The following is a 26,382-nucleotide window of genomic DNA, read 5'->3' on the forward strand; positions in this document are numbered from 1 at the left end:
TTTCTCTCTCTCTCTCTCTCTCTCTCTCTCTCCCTCTCTCCCTCTCTCCCTCTTTCTCTCTCTCCCTCTCCCTCGCTCTCTCTCTCTCTCTCTTCCTCCCCCCCTTCCTCACTCATATTCTTTACTTATTTTCAAAATGGAATTGTTGTCTTTTCCCTTTTTATTTCTGGAGGCTGTTTATCTATTAGGGAGATCAGCCTTTTGCCTTTGATACAAGTCGCATCCAGTTTAGTGTTTATCTCTTATTTGGTTGATGGCTTGTTTATTTTGTATGCCCAAGTGTTTATTTTTATGCAGCCAAATAATCAGTCATCTCTTTTATGGCTTCTGAACGTTGAATCACAGGTACAAAGGTCATCCCCACTTCAAGATAATAGGACACGTCCTTTTTTCTTCTGTTATTTTACATTCAAATGTTGATCCATTTGAAATTCATCCTAATGCTGTGAGGTATAGATGCAGTTCCGCCCCCCCTTCCCTCCCACCGCCCCCCTTCTCCTCCTATGGTTATCTTTTCCCTCCTGAAGCTGCTCTATCAGAAGCGAGTACCACAGCTCGTCCCCTTCGTACGTGGTTCCGTTTCTGAACCTAATTCCTCCTTTTCCACTGGCTCCCTTGCCTGCTCATGTTCATTCATATCCCCACTGTTTTGCTTGCTAAGTTTTACGATATTTAAAAATAGTTTTTAACGTATGAAAGCGCGGTTTTCTTATTGTTAGACCCTTTTCAGGCTGTTGTTGTTGACTTGTTTTTCTGTTTGAACTTTAAAATCTAACGTCTACGCACACTCGTGTTGGTGTTTTGATTGCAATTGCTTTAATAAAAACTGAAGTGTAACACACTTCCAGAACAGTGAATAAACTGTACGCAGCTTGGTGAGTGATCGCAAAGTGGACGCAGAGGAATGTGAGTCACTACCCAGAGCGGGAACTGGAGGGTCACTAGCCCCCAGGTCCCCCCCCCCAGTGTCTTCTGAGGGGGAATCACCCCTTTTTATTATGTCCTGGATTGGGTTTTGCTGTTTTTGCTTTTTAACTTTATATACACAGATGCTTTTGCATCTGCCTTCTTTGGCTCAACAGTAAGTATATATGTTTTTAAATTGTGGTTTTTTAAAAAATTTTTAATTACAGTTGACATACAATATTATATTAGCTTTAGGTGTACAATCCAGTGATTAGACATTTATACAACTCACAAAGTTATCATCTCTAATAGAGCTAGTGCCCGTCGGACATCCTACCGAGTTACTGCACCGTTATTGACTCTATTCCCGAAGCTTACATCCCTGTGACTATTCTGGAACTGCCAAGTTGTACTTTCTAATCCCTTCACCTTTTTCACACAAACCTCCCGACCCCTCTTCCATCTGCCAACCGTCAAAATGTTCTCTGTATCTGTGAGTCTGTTTGTTTGTTTATTTAAAAAAATTTTTTTTTAGATTCCACATGTAAGTGGAATCATATGGCATTTGTCTTTCTCTCTCTGACTTATTTCACTCAGCACAATACCCTCTAGATCAGTGAACCTATGACACGTGTGTCAGAGGTGACACGCAAACTCATTTTTTTGGTAGATTTTTCTTTGTTAAATGGCATTTAAATACATAAAATAAATATTAAAAATAGACGTCTTTGTTTTACTATGTTGCAAATATCAAAAAATTTCTATATGTGACACGGCACCAGAATTAAGTTAGGGTTTTTCAAAATGCTGACACGCCGAGCTCGAAAGGTTCGCCATCACTGCTCTAGATTCATCTATGTTGTTGCAGATGCAAGATTTCATTCTTTATATGGCTGAGTCATATTTCATTGTATATATGCACAGTTCTTCTTTGGCTCAACATTATATTTATGAGTTTTTAAAATTCGTTTTTTTGCTGATGGACACAAGTTGTTCTGGTTTTGGCCATCATACATGGCTTCTGGTGCTCACAGATACACATTTCTGTTGGCTATGTACTGATGAGAGGAATTTCTGGGCCATGGGATGGGCATGTGTTCACCTTCAGAAAATATTGCCAACTGTTTTCCATAGTGATGTGTAACAATTTGCCTTCCTTCTAGTAGTGTCTGAGAATTTCAGCTATTCCCTATTCTTACAACAGTTGTTTTTTAAACATTTTTTCCATTCTGATGTGTATGTGTGCATATAGTGGCAATTAATTGCAATTTTAGTTTTCAGTTCTCTAATGACTAATATGTTTCACTGCTTTAAAAATGTATTTATTGGACATTTAAATATCCTCTTTTGTGCAATGTATTGGGATTGTTTTACGGTTACACATTAACTTCAGAGAATGACATATTTATAATGTTGAATCTTTCTATCTAGGAACATGGTATGTCTTTTCATTTGTTTAAATCCTCTGTGTCCTTCAGTATTGTTCATAGTTTTTTATAATATAACTTGCATATTTTTTGATAAGTTTATTCATAAGTGCTTAACTTTTTTGTGGCGTCTTTTCTAACTGGCTGTTGTTTGTAGACATCTCTCAGTTGATTCTCTTAGATGTGCAAGTCTTAGAACCGTATTATCTGTAAGTGGAAATAATTTACCTCCTCCTATCCAAGTCTCATTTTTATTGAGATATAACTGACATATAACATTATATTGGTTTTAGGTATACAATATAATGATTTTTTAAAATGTATCTATTGTGAAATGATCACAATAAGTTGAGTTAATATCCATCACCACACATCATGACAATGTTTTTCTTGTGATGAGAACTTTTTGTTTTTTTTAAAATATATTTTATTGATTTTTTACAGAGAGGAAGGGAGAGAGATAGAGAGTTAGAAACATCGATGAGAGAGAAACATCCATCAGCTGCCTCCTGCACACCTCCCACTGGAGATGTGCCCGCAACCCAGGTACATGCCCTTGACCGGAATCGAACCTGGGACCCCTCAGTCCGCAGGCCGACGCTCTATCCACTGAGCCAAACCGGTTTCGGTGTGATGAGAACTTTTAAGATTTTCTCTTAGTAACTTTCAAATATACAATACAGAATTGTTAACCATGCTGTACATTATATTTCCCCAACCCAATTCTTACATCTCTTATTTCTTTAGCTTATCTTATTGCATTGGCTAGTACCTCCTATACAATGAAAGTGTGCACATGTGTATTATCCTGACTTTCATGGGAATGTTTCTGATGCTTTTCAGTTAAGCAAACTACTGGCTTTTACCTGAGATTTATATTTTGTCATGTTAAAGAATTATTCATTGATTCCTTATTGGCGTTTTATTCAGGAAAGGGTGTTGACTTTTGTCAAATGCTCATTCAATATTTATGGATCTTCTAGGATCTGCTATTACGTTATATTAAGAAGTTTCCTAATATTGAACCATCTTGCACTCCTGGAATAAAACCCATTGGTCTTTTAAAAATACATTTTTTTATTGATTTTTGAGAGGAAGGGAGAGGGAGAGATAGAAACATCAACGATGAGAGAGAATCATCAATCGGCTGCCTCCTGCATGCCCCCACACTGGGGATCGAGCCCACAACCTGGGCATGTGCCCTGATCAGGAACCAAACCCTGACCTGTAGGAGGCATTTTTGCAGAGGGAACAGCATTGCACAGTGGAGCGTGAAGGGAGAGCCACTGGTAGGGCCCCACTGGGCAGTGCCGGGTCTCCCACTCTGTGAATTCTGAACAGCAGCAGGCTGGCTCTTCTTCAGGTGTTCAAATGTGGTAAAGTGAGAGTCACCTTGGAGCCTTCATCACCAGCTTGCTGTTTCCAGTTTTTAAAAAATTGGAGTACGCCCTGGCCAGTGGCTCGGTTGGTTGGGGTTCGATTCCCAGTTAGAGCACCTATGGGGTTGCGGGTTCAATATAGCTGGCCGGAGCCCATCAATGTTTCTCTCTCCCTCCCTCCCTCCCTCCCTCCCTCCCTTCCTCCCTTTCTTCCCCCCTTCCTTCCTTCCTTCCTCTCTAAAAAACAAAACTAAAAAAAAAAAAAATACACAAAACAAAACACAAAAATAACCCAAATTGGGAGGATGACCTAGTTAAAACAGTTTTTAAACATGCTGTTTGATGGTATATTGGTTTCCTAAGGCTGTCGTAACAAAATGCTATAAACTTGGTGGCTTAAAAGAACAGATTTTATTCTCTCGCTTCTGGAGGCTGGAAATCCAATATCAAGGTGTCAGCAGGGCCATGATCTGTTGGAAGGAAGGCTCTCAGGGAAGATCCTCCATCGCCTCTTCTGTCTTCTGGTGGCTGCATGCAATCCCTGGCATTCCATGCTTGTGGACATGCCAGGCACTTTGTTTCGATCGTCACATGGTATTTCTTCTTGTGTCTGTCCATTTTCTCTTTTCATAAGAACCCCAATCACTGGATTGGGGCCTACCCTCATCTGGTCTGACCTCACTCCAAGTAAGGTCACATTCTGAGATTCTGGTTGGACTTGACTTTGGGGGGACACTACTCATCCCAGTTTAGATGGTCTTGATGATTATATACCAGTATATCCATGGGAAACCATCCCAGTCAAGAGCTAGGACATTGCCATCACCCTAGAACGTTCCCTCATGACCCTTGCCAGTCAGTTCCTACCACCACTGCCCATGTCAGACAACCACAGCTCTGATGCCTATCGCCATAGATTAGTTTTTTTGCCTGTTTTTGCATTCACCTATATGGGATTGCATCGGTGTGCTCTTGTGTCTGGCTTCTTGCTCATAATAATGTTTTTGAGATTCAGCCACGTTGCGTGGGTCAGTCGTTGGTTCCTCTTCTTTGCTGAGTAGAATTCCATTATGTGATTGTACCACAGCCTGTACACCCATTCTTCTACTGATGAACATTTGGGTTGTTTTCAGGTTTTGGAACTGCTTATTCTTTTAAAAAAAAATGTTTTATTTTTTACAGAGAGGAAGGGAGAGGGATAGAGAGTTAGAAACATCGATGAGAGAGAAACATCGATCAGCTGCCTCCTGCACATCTCCTACTAGGGATGTGCCTGCAACCAAGGTACATGCCCTTGACCGGAATCGAACCTGGGACCTTTCAGTCCGCAGGCTGACGCTCCATCCACTGAGCCAAACTGGGCAGGGCTGCTTATTCTTTTTAATGTGAATAGAACAGCCATGCACATTCTCGTTCATTCTTTCTGTGGACGTATCTATGTATTTACATTTTCTTCTTGAGGTGTAGTCGACATTTATCATCATTAGTTTCAAGTTTACAGCATAAGGACTCAATATTTGTGTGTGTTGCGAAATGATCACCACAGTTAGTCTAGTTAACATCCGTCCCCATACATAGTCACAACACTTTCTTTTTCTTGTGATGCAGTTCAGACTGTCGGCCCCTTCATCCAGATGTGGACATATATTTTGATTTTTCCAGGTTAGATCCTGGGAGTGGAATTACTGCGTCACCGGGCAGGTGTGTGTTTGACTCTATTAGAATTGCCACAGAGTCTTCATCGATGATTATCCTGATTTACTCTCCCAAGGATGATGTGCGGGACTTCCGATCGCTCCACGTCCTTGTGAGGTTGATTGTTTCCTTGGTGACAGTTACTAGCTGTGCCGCATAGAAAGGATGACCCTCTGCAGAGGTTTCTGTCCAAGGAGCTGAAGACCCCAGGTTCTTGCTGACTTCTCCCTCCCTCCTTTTCCGCTTGTTTTGTGTCTTTTTTATCCTGTCGCCCCACAGAAGCCTTCAGGCACAGAGGTCTGCTGGAGTCCCTTGGTCCGCTGTCCCTTTTTTCTGAGAATAGCACTAGGATGACACACTCTGTTTTTCCACTTTTGAGTCTTTTTGCTCGTCAGGGGTCAGAGGTTGAAGGTCAGAGGTCAGACCCTTCAGAAGAACATCAGCTGCTTGAAGCCATTGTTTATTTCAGGGCATTCGGGGGGCCCATGTGACTAGTTGCACATTGGGTTTCTTTCTTTCATAATCAAGTATTCTCCGCACAGAGCAACCAACAGCAATAAAGGAAATCATTCAAAATTAAAAGCGAGTGTGGGTGTGGGTGTGAGTGCCCCCCTCCTGTCCCGGGGTGATTCCCGCCTTGTGGCTTGAGCTGCCCAGAGAGGCTCCAGCCACCAGGGACCCTGAACTGGAATGAGCAGGTTGGGAAAGAATTATCCTACTTGTTTTTATTAGTCTTCCTTAAGTGTGTGTACAGCTCATACTTACTTTAGTGTTTAATACTTAGAGGTGTTTTTGGTCTTTATTTAGAAAGTGTAGTGATTTTCTGTGACCAGGAATATGCCGCGGGAACTTAGCTGTTGTTTATTTCAATTAGCTCGCGGCAACACTGATTTCAATAGACATCGTTTCGCTTAAAGTTGCAGTTGCCAGGACCCTATCGGTGATGTTAAATGAGAACCTACTGCGCTGAGCTACTGCACACCCCATGCCAGCTCTGGCTCTAAGCTTTCGCTATAGAAACTCGGTAAATCCCCACATAACCATTTGAGGTCGGAATTTCATATGAAGCTGTTTTCCTGATGAGGAACCTGAAGCCAGAAGAGAATCCTCACCCTGCCCAAGGCCAGGAAGAGGCAGGATTTGAACCCACCGCTCCACCTTCAGTCTGTATCCTGTCTACCTGTGTGTTCCATAGGGCCATTCACTTTTTAGAAACCTAACCACGTTTCTTTAAAAAAGACACTTTATGTTGCTCTATCAGTAGGAAACCCACACCATTTGTCATAAATAAATGACAGCCATAAAAGGAATACTCTGATAACAGCATATGCTGTCCTAACTTGTTCCTGTTGCTACTGCTCAGCCTCATTTGTTAAAATATATGTTTATTGATTTCAGATAGGAAGGGAGAGGGAGAGAGAGATAGAAACATCCATGATGAGAGAGAATCATGGATTGGCTGCCTCTTACACACCCTTTACTGGGGATCAAGCCCACAACCGGGCATGTGCCCTTGACTGGAATCGAACCCGGGACCCTTCGGTCCACAGGCTGACGCTCTATCCACCGAGCCAAACCGGTGAGGGCCCAGCCTCATTTTTAAAAAATTGTTTTATGCTTTTGGTGTCATATCTAAGCACATGTTCCCAACTCGAAGCCACAAAGAATTTCCCTGAGGTTTTCTTCTAGAATTTTTATAGTTTTAGGTTTTACAGTTAAGTTGTGGTCCATTTCCAGTTATGCATGGTGTGAGGTAAGGGTTACACTTAATTTTTTGAGTGTGTATAAGGACATTCAATAGTTCCCATGGCATTGGTGGACAAGACTCCTTTCTTCTCTCTTCTCTGAGCCTGGCTTTTCTCCAGGAATGGGAGGGTTAATTCTCACAGCTGCTACCAGGAGTAAAGGTGTAATCATTTTGCTACACTGATTGCAAACTCATTGCCGCATGGCCAGCACTCCTTAAAACAGCAATCAGTCCTCAGATTACGCTAACTGCTTTCCTGTGGTTGGGCATTCAGGTTGTTTCCAGTTTTCTTTCTTCACGTGTACATAGCAACGCCATGGACATTGTATGGGCATTATAGCTTTTCTTTTTTTAAAATTATTTTAGTGTATCTTTATGGATTGTTATCCATTCTACAGATTAGTGTGGACGGGGTCTGGACCCGTGCCCTCTGCCAGGCGCCGGTATTGAACGTGCTCTACTTCCCGCCGGTGGGAGCTCATTGGGAGGGCTGAGAACCAAGGCACCACCTCCCCTGGGAAACCTTCTCTGTTTCCGACCCCCAGCCCACCCCTGGCCCCCTGCGCAGTGGCTTCTCATCTTCCCAGTGGCTGCACACACTTTCTCACGATACCGTTTTCTACTCATTTATTTCCCTCCTTGCCTCCCCCACCCGCCTGTGTGCCTCTCCCTGGAATAGTGACTTACTAGTTCTCAGATAAGTGACTGCACATAGTAGGTGCTTAATAAACATTAACTGTCAGGATGGCAGCGGGACTAGCACTGATGTTACCGGAAAGGGCACCTGGCTCTTGGCAAGTCTGCCCAGGGCCAGCCGGTAGTGTGTGGCTTCTTGACTTCATGCAGGAAGAATTTCACAGCATGAGTCCAGGTAACTGTGAGGGAGCATTTACTAGAGCTGGGACAGTAAAACATGGCAGGGCTTAGCACAGCAGAAGCCACAGGAGCGCCTAGGCTGTGCTGCCTTAGCTCTCTGGGAAGTCAGAGAAAAGGGGGCCCTGGGGACAGGCTCAGGGGACCAGCCTGCAAGGAGCTGCCCCTGCCCATCGCTCCCCTGATTGCAAGGCTTGTTGGGTCCTTTGGAGTTTAGGAAGTACATGCCTGTGGGGGAAGGAGAAGGGAGAGGGGATGTCAGGTGCTGCTCCCCAGAGGGAGAGAGCGCCCTGGGTCCTCCGTCTTTACCTCTCCTGCAGGAGGGAGTCTTAGGGAAGGTGTCAGGTGGGGAGGGTCTCAGTAGAGCATGCATCAGTTTTCTAGGAGTGCTCCTTCAGGGTGGGGTCTCCACTGATTGGCCAGTGTCAGGGCAGGGGATCATTATCATTGCGGCTGGTCCCAGGGTCATCCATCTGGTTTTGCTGCTTTCCTGGGTCTGGAGCTGACATACAGCTGAGGCCTAGACGTCATCTCTGGGGCGGTGACCTTCTGTGTCTGCTGTAGTTTGCTCAGCTCTCTGCCTCCATTTCCCTGTCCCCCTTGTCCTGGCTCACTGCCCCGGGCCCATTGACGTCCCCGGGGTCTGCCTTCCGGTAACAGCGTTCTTTCAGCACCAGTGGCTGGTGTCACCCTTGGTCCCCCCACATCTCGTATGTAGACAGTTGCCTCTGAGTGTGGGTCAGGCGCCCTGGCTAATGGGTGGTGTTACCTAGTACCCGCATCCTGCATCAAAGAACATGGAATCCCAGAGGGAGGAAATGATTTTTCAGTTCTTTTCCAACCCTCCTTAATTCACTAAAACACGGTTTCTCAGCCTCAGCACTATTGACATTTGGGGCCAAAATGTTCCTTGTTGTGGGGAGGCCGCCCTTGGCTTGGTAGACTGTTTACAGCATCCTGGCCTCTGCCCCCCGCTGTGACAGACAGAAATGTGTCTAGACATTGCAGATGTCCCTGGAGGAGAGATCCACCTCCCGGCTGAGAACTGCTCTGGGACAAAGACAGCCTGTGCCACTGCGTTTTAACACTCCTTTAACCTCTGCTAACATCTCTTTTCAAAAAAGAGCAAATCCCTAGCTCAGAGCCACCAGCAGGCAAAGCTTTCTGGCTAGAATTTAATTTCATTATTTAACTTTCCTTGAGGTTTCCTTCTCATTTTGGTAAGTGAAAACTGTTTCTTTCTCTCTCTTTTAAAATTTTTAAAAATATATTTCATGGATTTTTTTTTTACAGAGAGGAAGGGAGAGGGATAGAGAGCTAGAAACATCGATAAGAGAGAAACATTGATCAGCTGCCTCCTGCACACCCCCTGCTGGGGATGTGCCCGCAACCAAGGTACATGCCCTTGACTGGATTCGAACCTGGGACCCTTCAGTCCACAGGCCGACGCTCTATCCACTGAGCCAAACCAGTCAGGGCCAATCTTCTTTGTAGTTTTAACCTTTTTGTGGAAAGTCGGCTTGGTCTGCCCACCATAGCCACTGTGTTTCCGGTCATAATGTCATTTCCTCTGAGCAAACCGGATCCTTGCCTTTTTGCACTGTGATACCCTGTGGGGGTGATGCTGGCCATGCATCCTACAGAAAGTCCAGGGGGTTTTAAGAGAGCTCTATCAGCAAGGAAAGCCGAACTGTTTTTCTCTTAATGAAAGTGTTATAAAGTTGGGTTTTTTTGCAAATCAATTTAAATAAAAAGTTGAGCCTGGCCGGTGTGGCTCAGTGGTTGAGCGTCGACCTATGAACCAGGAGGTCACGGTTTGATTCCTGGTCAGGGCACATGCCCAGGTTGCGGGCTCGATCCCCAGTAGGGGGCGTGCAGGAGGCAGCTGATCGATGATTCTCTCTCATCATTGATGTTTCTATCTCTCTCCATCTCTTTTCCTCTCTGGAATCAGTAAAAAGTATATATATTTTAAAAGGTGAGAGAATGAGAGAAATATGTCTCAAGATATGTAGATGTGGCCTGGCTGGCCTGGCTCAGTGGTTGAGCATCCGACCTGTGAGTCAAGAGGTCATGGTTTAATTCCTGGTTAGGTCACTGGTTGCAGGCTCGATTCCCAGTGTGGGGTGTGCAGAAGGCAGCCGATCAATGGTTCTTTCCCATCATTGATGTTTCTATCTCCCTCTCTTTCTCCTTTCCTCTCTCAAAGCAATAAAAATATATTTTAAAAGCAGATACATAGATATGGCCTGACGAGTGTTGTTAGACACCTGGCTCTGGGCTAGGAAATGCTGAGTAAGGCATCCTGCTGTTTCGAGCTTCTGTTGTCAGTAGCACTGGGCAGGTTTTCACGTTTTGCTTCACGGAAGACAATACCCCAGCCTGGGGGATGCCCCAGGCATCTGGTGTGGGCGCCAAGCCTCCCGGATGTGGTGACTCGGATCCCGGAGCGTGGCTCCTGCCAGGAGCATCCTGCCTGCTGCAAGCGTTTGGCCCGCGCACCCAGGCGTGAGTGGGTCTTGCTTGATGAAACTGCTTGGGTGGCTTTCCTGAGAAAATGGGAGGGTTAACGCTCACCGTTGCTGCAAGGAGAAGGAGGAGTAAGGCAGTGCCCGCCTGGAACCCGGCCCATCCTTTTCTGAGAAGCAGGCGTTTGAGAACACACCACGTGAGCCCAGAACCTGTCATTCCAGAGAGAGGTCAGATGTGGGAGGGAAGCACAATGTTTCGTTCGCGTCAGACACCTTAGCAAAGCTCTGGGTCTGCGGCCGCCTCTGCTTGCCCGGTGGGAAAACGCTTGATCAGAAGGCGAGGTGAGGGGAGAGATCACTCGGCAGCCCTCGATGAATTAATGGGTCTGGGCCCTAAACGTCAGTGGCTGCCAACAGCAGAAGAGAGTGGAACACCAGACGTTACCTGTCTCCTGTTGAAAGAACCTAGCACCACCCTGGAGACAAGGGGTTTGAACTTGAATCTGATCCAACCGCCATGTGCAGAAATAGAGAGGACAGAGGGATGTGCTGAATTGCACAGTCAGTGTGCCACCACCAGAGCCCAGATGGGCCACGCTACATGCCAGATGTCCCGGGTTCCTCAACAGATGAGTTGTAAGGGAAAGAACAGGATGAGAGGAAACCGCATAGGTTAAGAGAGACGTAAAAGACAAATGAAATTTTAAAAACGGACAAAGGTACCAGCCGAACTGTAGTGTCGAGGGATGTGCACTTGGTTGGTAAAACCAGACAGAAGCCCCGCCAGGCGATGCTTACTTTTGGGAGCTGTGATGGGGATAAATAATGTATGTGACCATGCATTTGTTTTTGGTGATGTATCCATGTTTTATTTTAAAACATTTAAACAGCAACGCGTAAAATGTGCAACAGGCTACCTTTTATTAGGCAAAAAGAGAGGAACTATAAAAATTACGTTTCTATTTCAAAACGTAAAGAATGCAAGAATAAACCAAAAACTAATAAAAATGTTTGTCAGGGTGGGAGAAACGGGGGAGAAAGGTAGGGACTAGCAGCTAGACCCTTCTGAACATACCTTTGATAGTTTTTACTTTGGCGTGATATGAGGGCTTTATATAACTAAAACACACAACAAATTAACCTCCCTAAAAATAAGAGAGAAATGGAAATATAAGAGCTTTAAAAATTTTTTATTGATTAATTAGAGAGAGAGATACATCGACTTGTTGTTCCAGTTATTTATGCATTCATTGGTTGCTTCTTGTAAGTGCCCTAATAGGGGATCGAACTCACAACCTCAATGTATTGGTTCAACACTCTAACCAACTGAGCTACCTGGTGAGAGCTGAAAATATAAGATCTTTTGACTATATATTCCCAGTGGGAATATAACCTAAGATAAAAAGAAACACAGAGAAATCTTACAGACTTGTCTTATGGTGAAGCTATATTACTGTGACCATTTGAAACTACAGTACACAGAGAAGGATAATCCTCTAAGTGTCATTAGGAAATAAGATTTTCAGCATAAGACAAAAGAGATGCAAATAATAACCTAAAGATGTTTTTTAAAAACCTTACAATACTAATGATTTATGTACAAACAAATGATTTCTTTTCCTATTTCTAAAAAATATAAATTTCCTAGAGCTGAAAAGACCCATGCACACTGACACCTGAGGGGTAACGAGTCTTAGTATCCAGGCTGTGGTTTCTAAGTACCATCTCCCACTGAAAGGGTTATTTGGAAAAGGAGCTGATTTCAAGTCTGAGGCAGAAAATAGACGAGAGAAGCGTGGGACCTCCAGGCATACCTGAAAGCAAGGAAGCTATTGAAGACGGCTGGACTTATGTCAACAGCACAGGAACCGACGGGAAGGAACTCCCACTAGCCAAGTGATGAAGTAATCGGAGTCGCCCAAACCATAACAAACAGCCCCTTAGGAAAACAGCTTGGCAGTTTCTTATTGTTAAAGCTCCAAGGACTTGCACCTAGGTTACCTGAGAGAAATGAAACATATGTCCTCAGAACACCTGTATGCAGAAGTGGGTGGCAGCCCTACTCACACTTGAAAAACCCTGGTGCAACGGAAGGCTATTCAGCAATAGCAGGAACAGACTATGATACTCTCAGCAACATGGATGGGCTCCTAACGCCTTTGTCAAGTGAAAGAAGACAGGGCAGAAGTGAGGACGTACTCTATGGTCCCATCTTTTTATAGATGGAAAAGATACAACTCTAGGAAAAGGAATTAGATGAGTGATTGTCAGAAGTGTGGGGTGGGGAAGGGACACAAGGGAACATTTGGGGGCGATAGAAATGTTGTGTCTTAATAAGGTGTTGGTGTAAATATTTGTTGAAACTCATCAAACTGTACAGCTAAAGAGTGAACTTTTAAAAAATTCTCACTTGAGGATATTTTCCCATTGATTTTTAGAGAGAGTGGAAGAGAGAGGGAAAGGCAGAAATATCAATGTGAGAGAGGCACATCCATTGGTTGCCTCCTGCATGCGCCCCGACCAGGTTGGATGGGGGAGGAGCCTGCCACCAGGTATGTGCCCTTGACTGGAATCGAACCCGGGACCCTTCAGTCTGAAGGCTGATGCTCTATCCAGAGCCGAATGAGCTAGAACAAGAGTGTGAACTTTAATGTACATCAATTATACCTTAATAAACCTGACTTCAAAGTAATTTCAATGGATTGAAACATAAAAATTAAAAAGTGAATTCAAAATTATACTGGAAAACATTATTGATTATCTTTAGAGGATGCTACAGAACAACTCATTTTCTAGCTGGTAAGTGAATGGAAAGAATCAAGCTTTTATCCTGCTCTAAGATAGGAAAATAGATGAGGGAGGAAAATTCTGTTATAGAAGAATCACAGTAACACATGCAAAAGGAAAGAGAGTTAGAAAGTCATCACCTAATGAAATACTGGATCGAGGCTATAGTCATTAGTGTCTGATGACAGGTGAAGGTTGATGGAGAAGTTTATAGTGGGTGGATCAGCAAGGAAGAGCAGACATTAGCTCACTAAAGTGGGATAAGCAGACATTCTGTGCCTCCTGATGTAATGCAATCCCTCCTGGGAAAATTATACCTGAGCCCAGTGAAGTTTCTCAATCTGAATATTAGAAATACAGAGATAAATATGTTAAATGACATGCCAGTGATGGAACCCACCAAATCCAGAATCTGGGGAGTCCATGGACAAGTGACCCAGTTTCTTCAACAACAACAAAAAGGAAAAGTAAATTGTTATATATTAAAAAGTCTTAAGGATTCAAAACACTACAAAGCTACAGAAATCCAGACAGTATGGTATTGGCATAAAGTAGACACATAGAACAATGGAATAGAATTGAGAATTCAGAAATAAATTCATATCTGTTTATGCCTCTGTGGTCAACTGATTTTTGGTGAACCGAGAGCATTTCATGCGGAAAAGAAGTCTTTTCAAAGAGTGGTGCTGGGACAACTGGATGTCCACATGCAAAGAATGAAGCTAGGCTTGTATCTCACCCCATAATCGTAAATTAATTCCAAAGGGATCAAAGATCTAGGTATAAGAGCTAAAACTATGAGACTCTTAGAATAAAAAAGCATGTGTTTGTGGCCTTGGATTGACAATGACTTCTGAGATATGTCACCAAAAGCACAAGCCACTAAAAAGAGAAGAAAAATATAAATTGGACTTCATCAAACTTAAAAAATTTTGTACATCAAGGGGCACTATCAAGAAAGTGAAAAGACAACCCACAAAATGGGAGAAAATATTTACAAATCATGTATCTGAAAAGAGCCTAGTACCCAGAATATACAAAGAACTCTTACAATTCAAAAATAAAAAGATAAACCAGTTAAATTTGGGAAAAGGATTTGAATAGATGTTTCTCCAAAGAAGATACACAAATGGCTCATAAGCACATGAAAGGATGCTCAACATTATTAAGCACCAGGAAAACGCAGATCGAACCACAGTGAAATACCATTCACACCCACTATGATAGGTATGACAAAAATGGTAGATAATAACAAGTGTTGGCGAGGATGTGGAGAAATCGGAGCCTTCATACACTGCGGATGAAAATATACAACGGTATACCTGCTTTGGAAGACAGACTGGCAGTTCCTCAACAAGTTAAACGTAGAGCAACCATGTGACCCAGAAACCCCATTCCTAGGCATATACCAAGAGAATTTAAAACATGTTCACACAAAAACTGGTTCTCAAATGTTGATAGCAAGCCTATATAATAAGGAGGGAGTATGCAAATTGACTGCCACACCCTCACACAAGTTGGCTGCCACAAGATGGCTGTCAGGGGAGGGCAGTTGTGGGCGATCAGGCCAGCAGGGGAGGAGAGTTAGGGGTGACCAGGCCAGCAGGGTAGGGCATTTGGGGGCGACCAGGCCTGCAGGGGAGGGCAGTTAGGGGTGACCAGGCCTGCAGGGGAGGGCAGTTAGGGGCGACCAGCCTACAGGGGAGGGAAGTTAGGGGAGGACCAGGCCTGCAGGGGAGGGCAGTTAGGGGCGACCAGCCTACAGGGGAGGGAAGTTAGGGGAGGACCAGGCCTGCAGGGGAGGGCAGTTAGGGGCGACCAGCCTACAGGGGAGGGAAGTTAGGGGAGGACCAGGCCTGCAGGGGAGGGCAGTTAGGGGCGACCAGCCTACAGGGGAGGGAAGTTAGGGGAGGACCAGGCCTGCAGGGGAGGGAAGGTTGGGCGACTGGGCTGGCAAGGGAGGGCAGTTGGGGGTGATCGGGCCGGCAGGGGAGCAGTTGGGTGTCGATCAGGCTGACAGGGGAGTGGTTAGGGGAGTGGTTAGGGGGTGATAATGGGGTTTCTGGGTCACATGGTTGCTCTATGTTTAACTTTTTGAGGAACTGCCAGTCTGTCTTCCCAGGCAGAAGCAGCTTGGGGCAATCAGGCAAGCAGGCAGGCGAGCGGTGGGAGCCAGCAGTCCTGGATTGTGAGGGGGATGTCTAACTTCCAGTTTAGGCCTGATCCCACAGGCCTATGCAAAGAGCAACCTTCCAAAAATCCCACTTCTCTAAATCCCACAGGGATCAGGCCTAAACCAGCAGTCAGACATCCCCTGAGGAATCCCAGATTGGAGAGGGTACAGGTTGGGCTAAGGGACAACCCCGCGCCCCCCCCCCCCCAGCACGAATTTTGTGCGCTGGACCTCTAGTATTTTTCATAATAGCCAAAATATGAAAACAACCTGAATGCTCATCCACTGATGAATAGATAGAGAAAATGTGGTATATCCATACAATGGAATATTATTTGACAATACTAAAGAGGAATGGAGTACTGGTCCTGGTGGTAAGATAGTGGCCATGGACTGCATTGTGGTCATGGTGGTGACCAAGTCAGAGCTGCTGGATGACAAAGAAGCAGTCTTTCAAAGAACAAGGAAATGCATATCATGCCAAGAAAGATTACAGTGAAACTTATAACTATTATGTAAGAACCACAGCCATGTTATGGGAATTGAGCACTTTGATGATGCTCAGCAAGTTCTAGGAAGCCCTTGGAGATGCACAGTAGTCAGTAGGGTTGGATGACAGCTGGGTGGGGAAGTCTACCAGAGGGCAAATGCCGCCTATGTCTAGGGAGTGGCAATAGCAGCTTGTCAGTTTTCAGAGAGCCCTAGAACTGGATCACAAAAATGCTCAGGCATGTGGGAGTTTGGGAATGCTAACGCAGTCAAAGACTAGGGGAAAATAGCTGAAATGGACTTAGAGAAGTGGGATTTTTGGAAGGTTGCTCTTTGCATAGACCTGTGCCTTAAAATTTGCCCCTGCCTGCCATTGCTTCAAACTCCTCCAAGCAGAATATTTAGCCATGCTGGGTCATTCTCCAGAAGCACAGTCGGTGGCTGGTGACATTTTTACAAGTGGATCCACCAATGTGGATGCTCTGTATGTCAAAGGTCTTTGCCTCTATTACGAAGGCCGTATTGAGAAGATGGTTCAGGTTTTTGTACAGGCTCTTGGGATGGCTCCTGACCACGAGAAGGCCTGCATGGCTTGCAGAAATGCCAAAACACTTAAAGCAAAGAGAGATGGGAATAAAGCATTTAAAGAAGGGAATTGCAAGCTAGCAAAGGAACAGTCCATCAAAGTCCTGGGGATAGACCCCAACACTATAAAAACAAATGCTACATTCTACTCAGGTACAGTTCATTCCAAGCTTAGGGAACCATATGATGCAATAGAAGACTGCACATATGCAGGGAAGCTCGGTGGCATGTGTGTGAAAGCCTTCTGGAGAAGAGCTCAGTGCTACATGGACACTGAGGTACATGATCAAGGGTCTGAAGAAGCAGGAGGCCTATGAAAATGTGTATTGGGCGGAGAAAACACACGAACAGGAGCAACTAAAAAAATGCACAGCTGGAACTGAAGAAGGGTAAAAGGAAAGATCACTAGCCCTGGCCAGGAAGCAACCAGTGAATACATATAAAAGTAGAACAATAAATCCATGTTTGTCTCTCCCTTCCCCTCTTCCTCTTCCTCTCTCTTTCTCTCTCAACTCAATAAGTGCAAATAAAAAGAGGAAAGATTACTACAAGATTCTGGGAGTGGACATGAAAGCCTCTGAGGACAAGATTAAGAACCTTTATTGGAAGTGGACTTTGATGCACCATGTGTCTGGGCACAGCGGAACCAGTGAGAAGCGCTGGAGCGAGAGGAGGAGAAGTTCAGGGAAGTTGGGGAAGATTTTACCCTCCTCTCTGATCCCAAGAAATAGACCCCATGACAGTGGACGGGACCTGGCTGAGGAGGGCATAGATATAGGTGATTTGATGCAAACATCTTCCAGGCTTTCTTCACTGGTCTTGGGCCTTCAGCTTTGAAGCATCTGGTCCAGGGAATTTTTTTTTCCAGCACGACTAATGCAAGGAAATCATACAGAAGCCAGAGAACACAGACTTGCTCAGTTTGACCTTGAATATGGATGCCATTCACCTGCTCCTGTCCTCTGTCTCCATGTTCTTAGAGCAGTTTTGTTCTCTCAGTTGGATACCCCGTGTCTGTGTGAGCCACACGATCTATTTCGTGTGGACTCTCCCCTTGGGTTGCAGAAGGCTACTTTCTCTGTGTGGTCACATGACCTCTGTGGGAGCAGGGAGAGACAGCAAGCCCTTCTTTTTTTTTTTTTAAATATTTTATTAATTTTTTACAGAGAGGAAGGGAGAGAGATAGAGAGTTAGAAACATCGATGAGAGAGAAACATCCATCAGCTGCCTCCTGCACATCTCCCACTGGGGATGTGCCCGCAACCCAGGCACATGCCCTTGACCGGAATCGAACCCGGGACCCTTGAGTCCTCAGGCTGATGCTCTATCCACTGAGCCAAACCGGTTTTGGCAAGCCCTTCTTAAAGGCACTAATCCCATCATGAGGCCCCACCCCCATGACTTCATCCAACACTGATTATCTCCCAAAGTCCCCGTTGCCAAATACCATCACATTGGGAGCTAGGGGTTTGACCTGTGAATTTGTCGGGGAGATGCAAACATTCAGTTTATAATGTGCTACAAGATGAATGAAAACATTATGCTAAATGAAAGAGTAAGTCATAAAGGATCACAAATCATATGACTGCATTTGTATGAAATGTCCAGAACAGGCAAACCCATAGAGCAGGTTAGTGGTTGGTTGCCAGGGACTGGGGAACAGGACATAGACAGTGACTGCTAATGAATACAGAGTTTATTTTTGGGGTGATGAAACCATTCTGGAATTAGATTGTGGTGATTATTGCACAACTTTCTGAATAAACTAAAAAAATACACACAACCCCCCCCACACACACACACACTATATTGCATGCTTTGAAATGCTGAATTTTATGGCATTGAACTATATCTTAATTTTTTTTTTAAGGAAAAAGATGTAAAAGACATCAATCAAGGGCACTAAGTGAGCCACCTTGTGGGGCTCTTGATTCTGTCATCTTATAAGAAACTAGAGGCCTGGTGCACAAAAATTTGTGCACTGGCGGGGGAGGGGGGGGAGGATAGAGGGGTGTCCCTCATCTCCACTTGTGCCCTCTCACAGTCTGGGACCCCTTGGGAGATAACCACCTGCTGGCTTAGGCCTGCTCCCCGGGTGGGGTTGCACACGGCATGGCTGATCCGGGGGTTGGGGCACCGCCCCAGGTTGGGTCGCACACAGGACGCCCTGGGCGGGTCACACACGAGATGCCCAGATGGAGGCCGGGTGGGCTGGCCGATCGCTGCTGCCCCGCCCAGGCGCCCTGGGTTGGGTCACACATGGACGCCCGCCACCCCAGGTTGCAGATAGCAGGTCTGGATGGTGGCAGCGCAGGTGGGATGGTGCTGTCCCACCCTGCCTGCAGTATGCAAATTAGCCGCCATCTTTGTTGGCAGTTAATTTGCATATCACGCTGATTAGCCCATGGGAGGCATAGCGAAGGTACGGTCAATTACCATGTTTGTCTATTATTAGATAGGATGTCCAAACTTGCAGAGGTTTTTTTAGGTTTATTTGAGTCAAGCTGATAATTGCCAGGATTGAGAAAATGCTCCAGAGAATGGCAGTTTTACAGCTTATTTTATTATTATTTTTTAAAATATTTTTTTATTGATTTCAGAGAGAAAGGGAGAAGGAATGATAGAAACATCAATGATAAGAGAGAATCATTGATCAGCTGCCTTCTGCATACCTCCTACTGGGGATCGAGCCCACAACCCAGGCATGTGCCCTTGAACAGAATCGAACCCAGGACCCTTCAGTCCGCAGGCCGACACTAGCCACTGAGCCAAATTGGCTAGGGCTGCAGCTTATTTTATATATTAGAATACGAGGAGGAGACAAAAGGGGGAGGGGTTAATATGGAGTCCATTGGTGGTAGGTTAAGGGGGCAGGAGAAAGCAAAGCAAGGAAATCTCTGAGATTGGATAAAAGGGCAAAAGAGAAAAACAACACTTCTTTTACACTGGTGGGTGCGGGCAGTTAATGATTGACGTTTACAGCACATAGAGGTGGAACTCGAGAAACAAGATAACAATGAGGGGTCTGAGGTCTGGTGATTGGAAAAGGAGATTACGCAGACATTTCAGAAGTATGTTATCTTAGTTGCAAAAAGACGAAACACAGGTTCACTTAAGGTAAAGGTTGACCTTCATCAAGGGAACTGCATGCCCAGGTGTGACTACCCGCATGACCTGCTTTTAGTTAGAAATCTTTATGTTTAGACCATTTCAGGTGGTTGCTCTCGGTTTCTGAGTTTGTAGGGTCCATTCTGCAGGCCTCCCCTGAGCTTGTCAGGTTTAGTATGTGGCCCCTTTTTGTCCACAATTCAAACAAAAGCAGCTTTAAAGAAGGACATTTTTTAAAGTAATCAGGGAAAATTGAACGTGGGTTCTATATTAGATGATATAAGGAATTATTGACTTGAGAATATGCAATAATAGTAGTGTGATTATATATTTTTTAAAAAGCCTGCCCTAGCTGGTTTGGTTCAGTGGATAGAGCGTCGGCCTGCGGACCCAATAAAAATATATTTAAACAAAACAAAACAAAAAAACAAAAGTCCTTACATACTGGTAAAATGGAATGTCTGAAAGTTGCTTTAAAATACTCTAGGAAGCCCTCGCCGGTTTGGCTCAGTGGATAGAGCGTCGGCCTGCGGACCCAATAAAAATATATTAAAAAAATACTCTAGGGAAAAAATTGGGGGGATGGGTTAAACAGGAATGTCAGAGGATTGATTTTTTTAAAAATTGATTTTAGGAAGAGAGGAAGGGAGGGAGGGAGGGAGAGTGAGAGAGGGAGGGGAACATAGCTTTGTTGTTCCACTTAATTATGCTTCTTGTATGTGCCCTGTCCAGGATCAAACCCACAACCTTGATGTATCTGGATGACGCTCTAACCAACTGAGCTACCTGGCCAGGGCTGATAATTTTTGCAAATGAGTAATGGTCATCTGGGGGCCACTACATGAGTCTGCCATTACAGTTTGTATAATAAAAGGTTTTATAGAATCATTCAAGTGTGGCCGAGGAAAAAAAGAACATCTTGATTAGCACTGAATTCCAGAAAGTTGCTCTTCCAAGAGGAGCTTCTGGCTGGACCTAGGGCAGCGCTAGCACCTTTGTCCCCGGAGACCTCCTGACCTGGGCCGGAGCTTCGTTCTGAGGAGCTGAGTCACCTGAGCCCCAGAGGAGGCTTTGGGTTGGAATTGATCTGGCTCCTGACCGGCCATTTGCAGACATGGGGCGTTCCCATGCTGCTGCGGAGATTAGCTTTTGCTGTGTAACAAACTACCCCCGAGTTTAGTGGCTTAAAGCAAACATCGAATCTTTCTCAAGATTCTGTGTGGTGGCTGGGCTTCTGGGCTGACGTGCTTGGGGCCAGCTGGTCTCACATGCTGGGGACTCGGCAGCACCTCCTATAGGAGGCGGGAGGTGTTTACTAGACTCCGAGAGAGGACAAGCCTCAAGGCACAGGCACATCCCTAGGTGAGAACGCCCAGAGTCAGGGGCTGGAGAAACAGGGACTCCTTTACAGCGAGGCCTTGTACTGAAGGGTAGCCAAGGGCGGAGCATTCCGACCCAGCACACTTCTCTGATGAGACCAGCTCCACCGATGTGGCCAAGGGTGGGTCCTGTGCTATTCAGGTGCCCCAGGTCTAGCGTCGTCTTTCTGCGTATAGAACAGAGGTGGTGGGTGAAATTTTACTCAGAAATACAGACCCTGGGCTCATGGAATTCACCAGAGTAATTCGTTCCTGTTTCTGCTTTTGTCTGTCTCCCTTTTCCTGTGGCCTAAACTCAGTCCTACTTTCCTTCCACCTCCTCTTGACTAGAACGTCTGTGACTCACCCTTGGTGGCGGCTCATGGTCTCTCCCCATGTTCTCAGAGGACAGAGTGGCTTGATTCACAGGAGGAGCGTGAAGTTGGGCGTGTGGCCTGGGGCCAGCTGCCTCCCCCTGAGACCTTGTTTCCTCATCTCGAGGATGTGGGGGTTGCATGGAATGCCTCAGAGGCCCCTGCGGCCCAGCCCTGCTTGCAGGGAAGTGGTCAGGCTGGAGCAGGTGGTCCAGTGCTGTGTCCCCTGGGCCTCCGGTCAGGCCTGGCCACTTTGGGAGAAGAATGCTCTGTGTGGGTGTAATAGATTGGTTGCAAAAGTGGCCCCGATTCTTCACATGCACACCCCATCCGTGCCTTTTGCAACGATGCTCTGAAGCCCCTCTCATCAAGAATAGAGTGCCGGCCTGCGGACTGAAGGGTCCTAGGTTCCAGTCCGGTCAAGGGCACACGCCCACATTGCGAACTTAATCCCCAACTGGGAGTGTGCAGGAGGCAGCCGATCAGTGATTCTCTTCCATCATTGAGGTTTCTATCTCCCTCTCCTTCTCCCTTCTTCTCTGAAGTCAATAAAAAGGAAAAAGAAAAGAAATGGAGTCCGTGTACCCCCACTCCCTTCCCCTGCCAGTCTGCTTTGGTGGATAGAATGTGGTAGAAGTGATGGTGTGATTGTCCTATGCCTCAGCCTTCAAGCCATTTTCTCATTTGCTCTCTTTCTTAGAATCCCGCCTCTGTCCCAAGAACACACTTAGGCTAGCCTGCTGGAAGGGAGTCATCCCAGCTGAGGCACCCGAGACCAGCCAGCACTCTGCCAGCCTACCAGCGTGAAGTGAGCCCAGGCTAGATCAGCCTAGCCCAGCCCAACCCAGGTAGGTGAGTCCCAGCCAATCTGTAGATTCGTGAAAAATAAGAAGTGATGGTTGTTTCAGCCACTATAGTTTTGGGGGTTGTTGCACAGCTGATAGAGTGTGTGTGTGTCCTAAATAGAACCCTGTATCTCCTCATCAGGCTGGACTGGCTCCGGGTTAGATGCTGGACTCTAGTCTGGCTCCTGGCTCCTGCCCCTCGGAGGTGGAGCCGCTAGGAGGGGCAGGTGGCTTGGGAAAGGAGGGAACAACGAAGGCTCCGGAGAGCAGGCCCTTGCTGCCTAACCTGAATGAACATGGCAATGTAGTTGCTGCACTGAAATGCCTTTTTGAAAAGTCTAGTTTTATATTTTTATTTTTTAAAAATATATTTTTATTGATTTCAATAAAGAAAGGAGAGGGAGAGAGAGATAGAAACATCAATAATGAGAAGCATTGATTGGCTGCCTCCTGCACCCCCCCCTACTGGGGATTGAGCCCACAACCCCGGGCATGTGCCCTTGACCAGAATCGAACCCAGGACCCTTGAGTCCACACGCCAATGCTCTATCCACTGAGCCAAATCGGCTAGGGCATAAGTCTAGTTTTATATCTTTAAATCAAAATTATACCTGCACCTGAACTACAGAAGCAAATAGTCCAGTAGGACCCTGTTATGAACAGCAGGCTTCTGTCTGCTCCCTCCTCCCCACTTCCTGCTCCCCAGACTCAGGACTTTCACTTTTTCAAAAAGCAACGCATATATTTCTCCTTCTACATGAGGTGCTCATGTTGCCAAGTCTTCCTAAGAGGCATCACCTGTTGGCTTCCCACCGGGGGAGACTTCACCCCCATCACCCGATTCCCTCCTTACATACCGCTGCCTCCCCAGCTCCTTGACCTCCCAGCTCCCTTGAGCCGTGATTCTGTCAAGTTAATGTTCACTTCTTACTTGCTCCTGCGACTTTGCTATTCACAAATGACTTGGGCAACATCATAGTCCACCTTGTACTTTCTTACACAGCTTTTCCCTGCACGGCTTCCCAACGGCTGTTCTAGGCCCCAGGGATGGGTTAGGGGCCTCTCGCCCTCATTTCAGGGGGCTCAAAGGGAGGGTGTAACCACAGATGGAGCCCAGGACTGTGTGCCGTGGTGGTGGGAAGGCGACCGCGACCCCGTTCCTCCCTTTCTCAGCTTCTCCATCAGGGCCTGGTGGTCCAGGATTTGTGGTCCTGGGTGGGGCTCAGCACGGGGGCCTTTCCGGGAGGTTTCTGGGTGAGGAGGCTGCCCGGAGTGTTGTGGGGTGTGGACGGGGCACAGAGCCTGATGTGCATGTGGTTGGTGAGGTCTGGGCTGAGGGATGCTCCAGCCGTGGAGCAGGACAGGACGGGAGACCATTGCCTGGACCCCCGCGGTCATACCCCGTGGTCATACCCCGCGATCACACCCCGTGGTCACACCCCGTGGTCAGCACCCCGCAGTCACACCCTGGGGTCAGCACCCCGCTGTCAGCACCCCGCAGTCACACCCCGTGGTCAGCACCCCACGGTCAGCACCCCGCAGTCAGCATGCAGAGCTCTGATGTTCTGAGGACTGAGGAGCACATTCAAGTTACAGATCCGCCCGAGAGAAATGGAAACTCCCAGGCCCACCCAAACCTGTGTGCAGAGGCTTGTGGGGGTTTCATTCATAATTATCGAAAATTCAAAAAAACCAGATGCCCTGCCACTGGTGGATGGACAAACAAACAGCGATTTGGCCGTACAATGGCATACTCAGCCAGGAAAAGGAGCAAACCACGAATACACGCACTTCCCTGGCTGAACCCACATGCCCGGTGCAAAAGGTACCTGGCAGCTGGGAGAGGTGCCTGACTGCGGGCACCTGGGAGAGGTGCCTGACTGCGGGCACCTGGGGGGAGGTGCCTGGCTGTGGGTACCTGGGGGAGGTGCCTGACTGCGGGCACCCGGCAGCTGGGAAAGGTGCAGCTGCCCGGCAGAGGCTGGGGTGGGAGGGAGGCTGACCACACAGTGGCCAGAGGGAATTTTCTGGGTGGATGGAAATATCCTATATCCTGGCTATTGTAGTGATTATACAACTCTTGTCTAAACCAGTGGTTTTCAACCTTCTGGCCCTTTAAATACAGTTCCTCATGTTGTGACCCAACCATGAAATTATTTTCGTTGCTACTTCGTAACTGTCATGTTGCTACTGTTATGAATCGTCATGTAAATATCTGATATGCAGGATGGTCTTAGGCGATCGCCGTGAAAGGGTCCTTCAACCGTCAAAGGGGTCGCGACCCACAGGTTGAGAACCGCTGGTCTAAACTCAGATTTGTACGCTAAAAACAGTGAATTTTGCTATCTGTAAATTATACCTCAATACACCTTAAACATTTAAACAACAGAAGTGTCAGTTAGGTGGGTGTCCATGGTGACACTGCAATATCCGGGATCAGAGGAGCAGTTGAGATCTGGGGGTGACTTCACACCCAGCGTGAATGGAGGCCTGTGTTCATTGTGTGAGTCCCTGCCTGCCTGCTGGGAAACCCCGAGCCACAGTGGAGAAGACCCCAAATCATACTTTCCCCTCCTGCCAACAACTTGTGGCCTTTCCCCCGACCAGAGGGGAAACAGAGAGCGGGCAAGGACATGGAACAGAGAGAACTGAGTCAGAGACTGAATTTCAGAGCCAACTCAGCCTCTCAAAGCTTTCGTTTCCTCATCTGCAAAACGGGGACAGCGGCCGGCACCTCGCAGAGTCCAGTGAGGGAGAGATGAGATGAGAGATGGCATGAGAGTGCCAAGCCCAGTGCCCAGCTAAGAAGGGCTTCCTGACACATGTGGGCGTCGCCTTGCAGGAGAGGCTGCCAGCAGGCCTGGCTTGAATTCTTGTTGCACTTCTTACAAGCTGTGTGACCTGGGACAAGTGTCTTAACCTCTCTGGGCCCTGACTTCTTCATTGATAAAATGATATGTTTTTTGGCCCCATAAGATTGTTGTAAGTATTCAATGAAAATACAAAGGCCTTAACCTGGGCCTAGCATGTAGTGAGCACTCAGGAAGAGCTATCCCATTATTATCATAGGGTTACTAAATTTAGAAAATAAAAATATGGGACTGCTAACTTAATTTGGAATTGCTGGTAAACAATGAATTTTTTTTCATATATTTAAAAAAATTTTTTTTTTAGTATAAGTATGTCCCACACAGGCTTTGGGACATACGTATAAAAAGTATTCATGACATAATTATACTAAAAAAGATGTGTTGTTTGTCTGAAATTAAAATTTAAGTGAGCAATCTATTAAGAGGGGACCCAAATTTGGGGTACTAGGAGAATGGGACTAAAGCTGAAGGTGAGTTGAGGGGTGAATTGTTTCCATTTTCGCCTCCCTGCAGCCCCGTCATTCAAATACGTTACCTTCAAACCTCACCTTCTTCCGGAAGCTCCCCTGATGGAACTCGGGCAGCCCTTCCTTCTCGGTCCTGCTTTTGTTCAGGCTGCCGGCCATGTCATCCTCGCTCACGCCTGGGCCGGTGCTGCCCCAGGGGCGTCCTGGAGTCACTTCTTGTGTGCGAGCTTGTGGCAGAGGAGCAGCCGCCGGGGCCAGCAGACCGAGCGCCCCGGCCTTTCCCGGGCCCTGGGGCAGTGGGGTGCAGCACCCCCAGCAGGCAGGCTCGCGTGCTGGGGGCTGATGGCTGAGTGGCAGCGCAGCTCTTACATAATTGGTTTCTCTCCTCCTTTCTCTTCCCAGAGCCAGATTTCACACTGAGCAGCTGCAGACGGAGCAGTCAGAGAAAGCACCACCAGCCTGGATTCCCAGGGGCCTGCCGGGCACTCAGCCTGCTCCGGAGGGAAGCCCTGAGGCCGCTCTCTCGGCCGATCCCCGCTGCCATGGAACCCACAGCCGCCACCCCCCGGCTGCCCTCCCCACTGCCGGGCAGATAAGGGTGGCACTGCCCCAGGAGCACCTGCAACCCTGCCCGGCCATCCTCCCTGGCCAGCCCTTCTTCCGCTTTGGGCCACCTGTGCTGACCTGATGCCATGTAGGCCCCCTCGGGCCTCTGGGGACAGACACACCACCGGGGACTCCGCCTCTAGAGCCTGGGGCACCCTGCGCACCACCATGCCCCGGGGATTCGCCTGGCTCCACTGTGAGTACTGGGGGTTCTGGTGGGGG

The 26,382-nt window shown here is 46.8% G+C and overlaps 1 protein-coding gene and 1 pseudogene across 1 annotated transcript in view; both read left to right on the forward strand.

Annotated features, from left to right (window-relative positions):
• IL34 (interleukin 34) overlaps positions 1–26,382 on the forward strand; it is a 38,220-nt gene that overhangs the window by 1,615 nt on the left and 10,223 nt on the right. The window contains exon 2 of the mRNA XM_006755828.2: positions 25,957–26,356. Coding sequence (XP_006755891.1) covers positions 26,242–26,356 — 115 coding nt within the window. The 5' untranslated portion in view covers positions 25,957–26,241. The remainder of the gene's footprint in view (positions 1–25,956; positions 26,357–26,382) is intronic.
• Positions 15,828–16,941, forward strand: LOC102757191 (annotated as a pseudogene).

Source organism: Myotis davidii, unplaced genomic scaffold (genome assembly GCF_000327345.1).
Source record: "Myotis davidii unplaced genomic scaffold, ASM32734v1 scaffold453, whole genome shotgun sequence".
NCBI classification, from domain to species: domain Eukaryota; kingdom Metazoa; phylum Chordata; class Mammalia; order Chiroptera; family Vespertilionidae; genus Myotis; species Myotis davidii.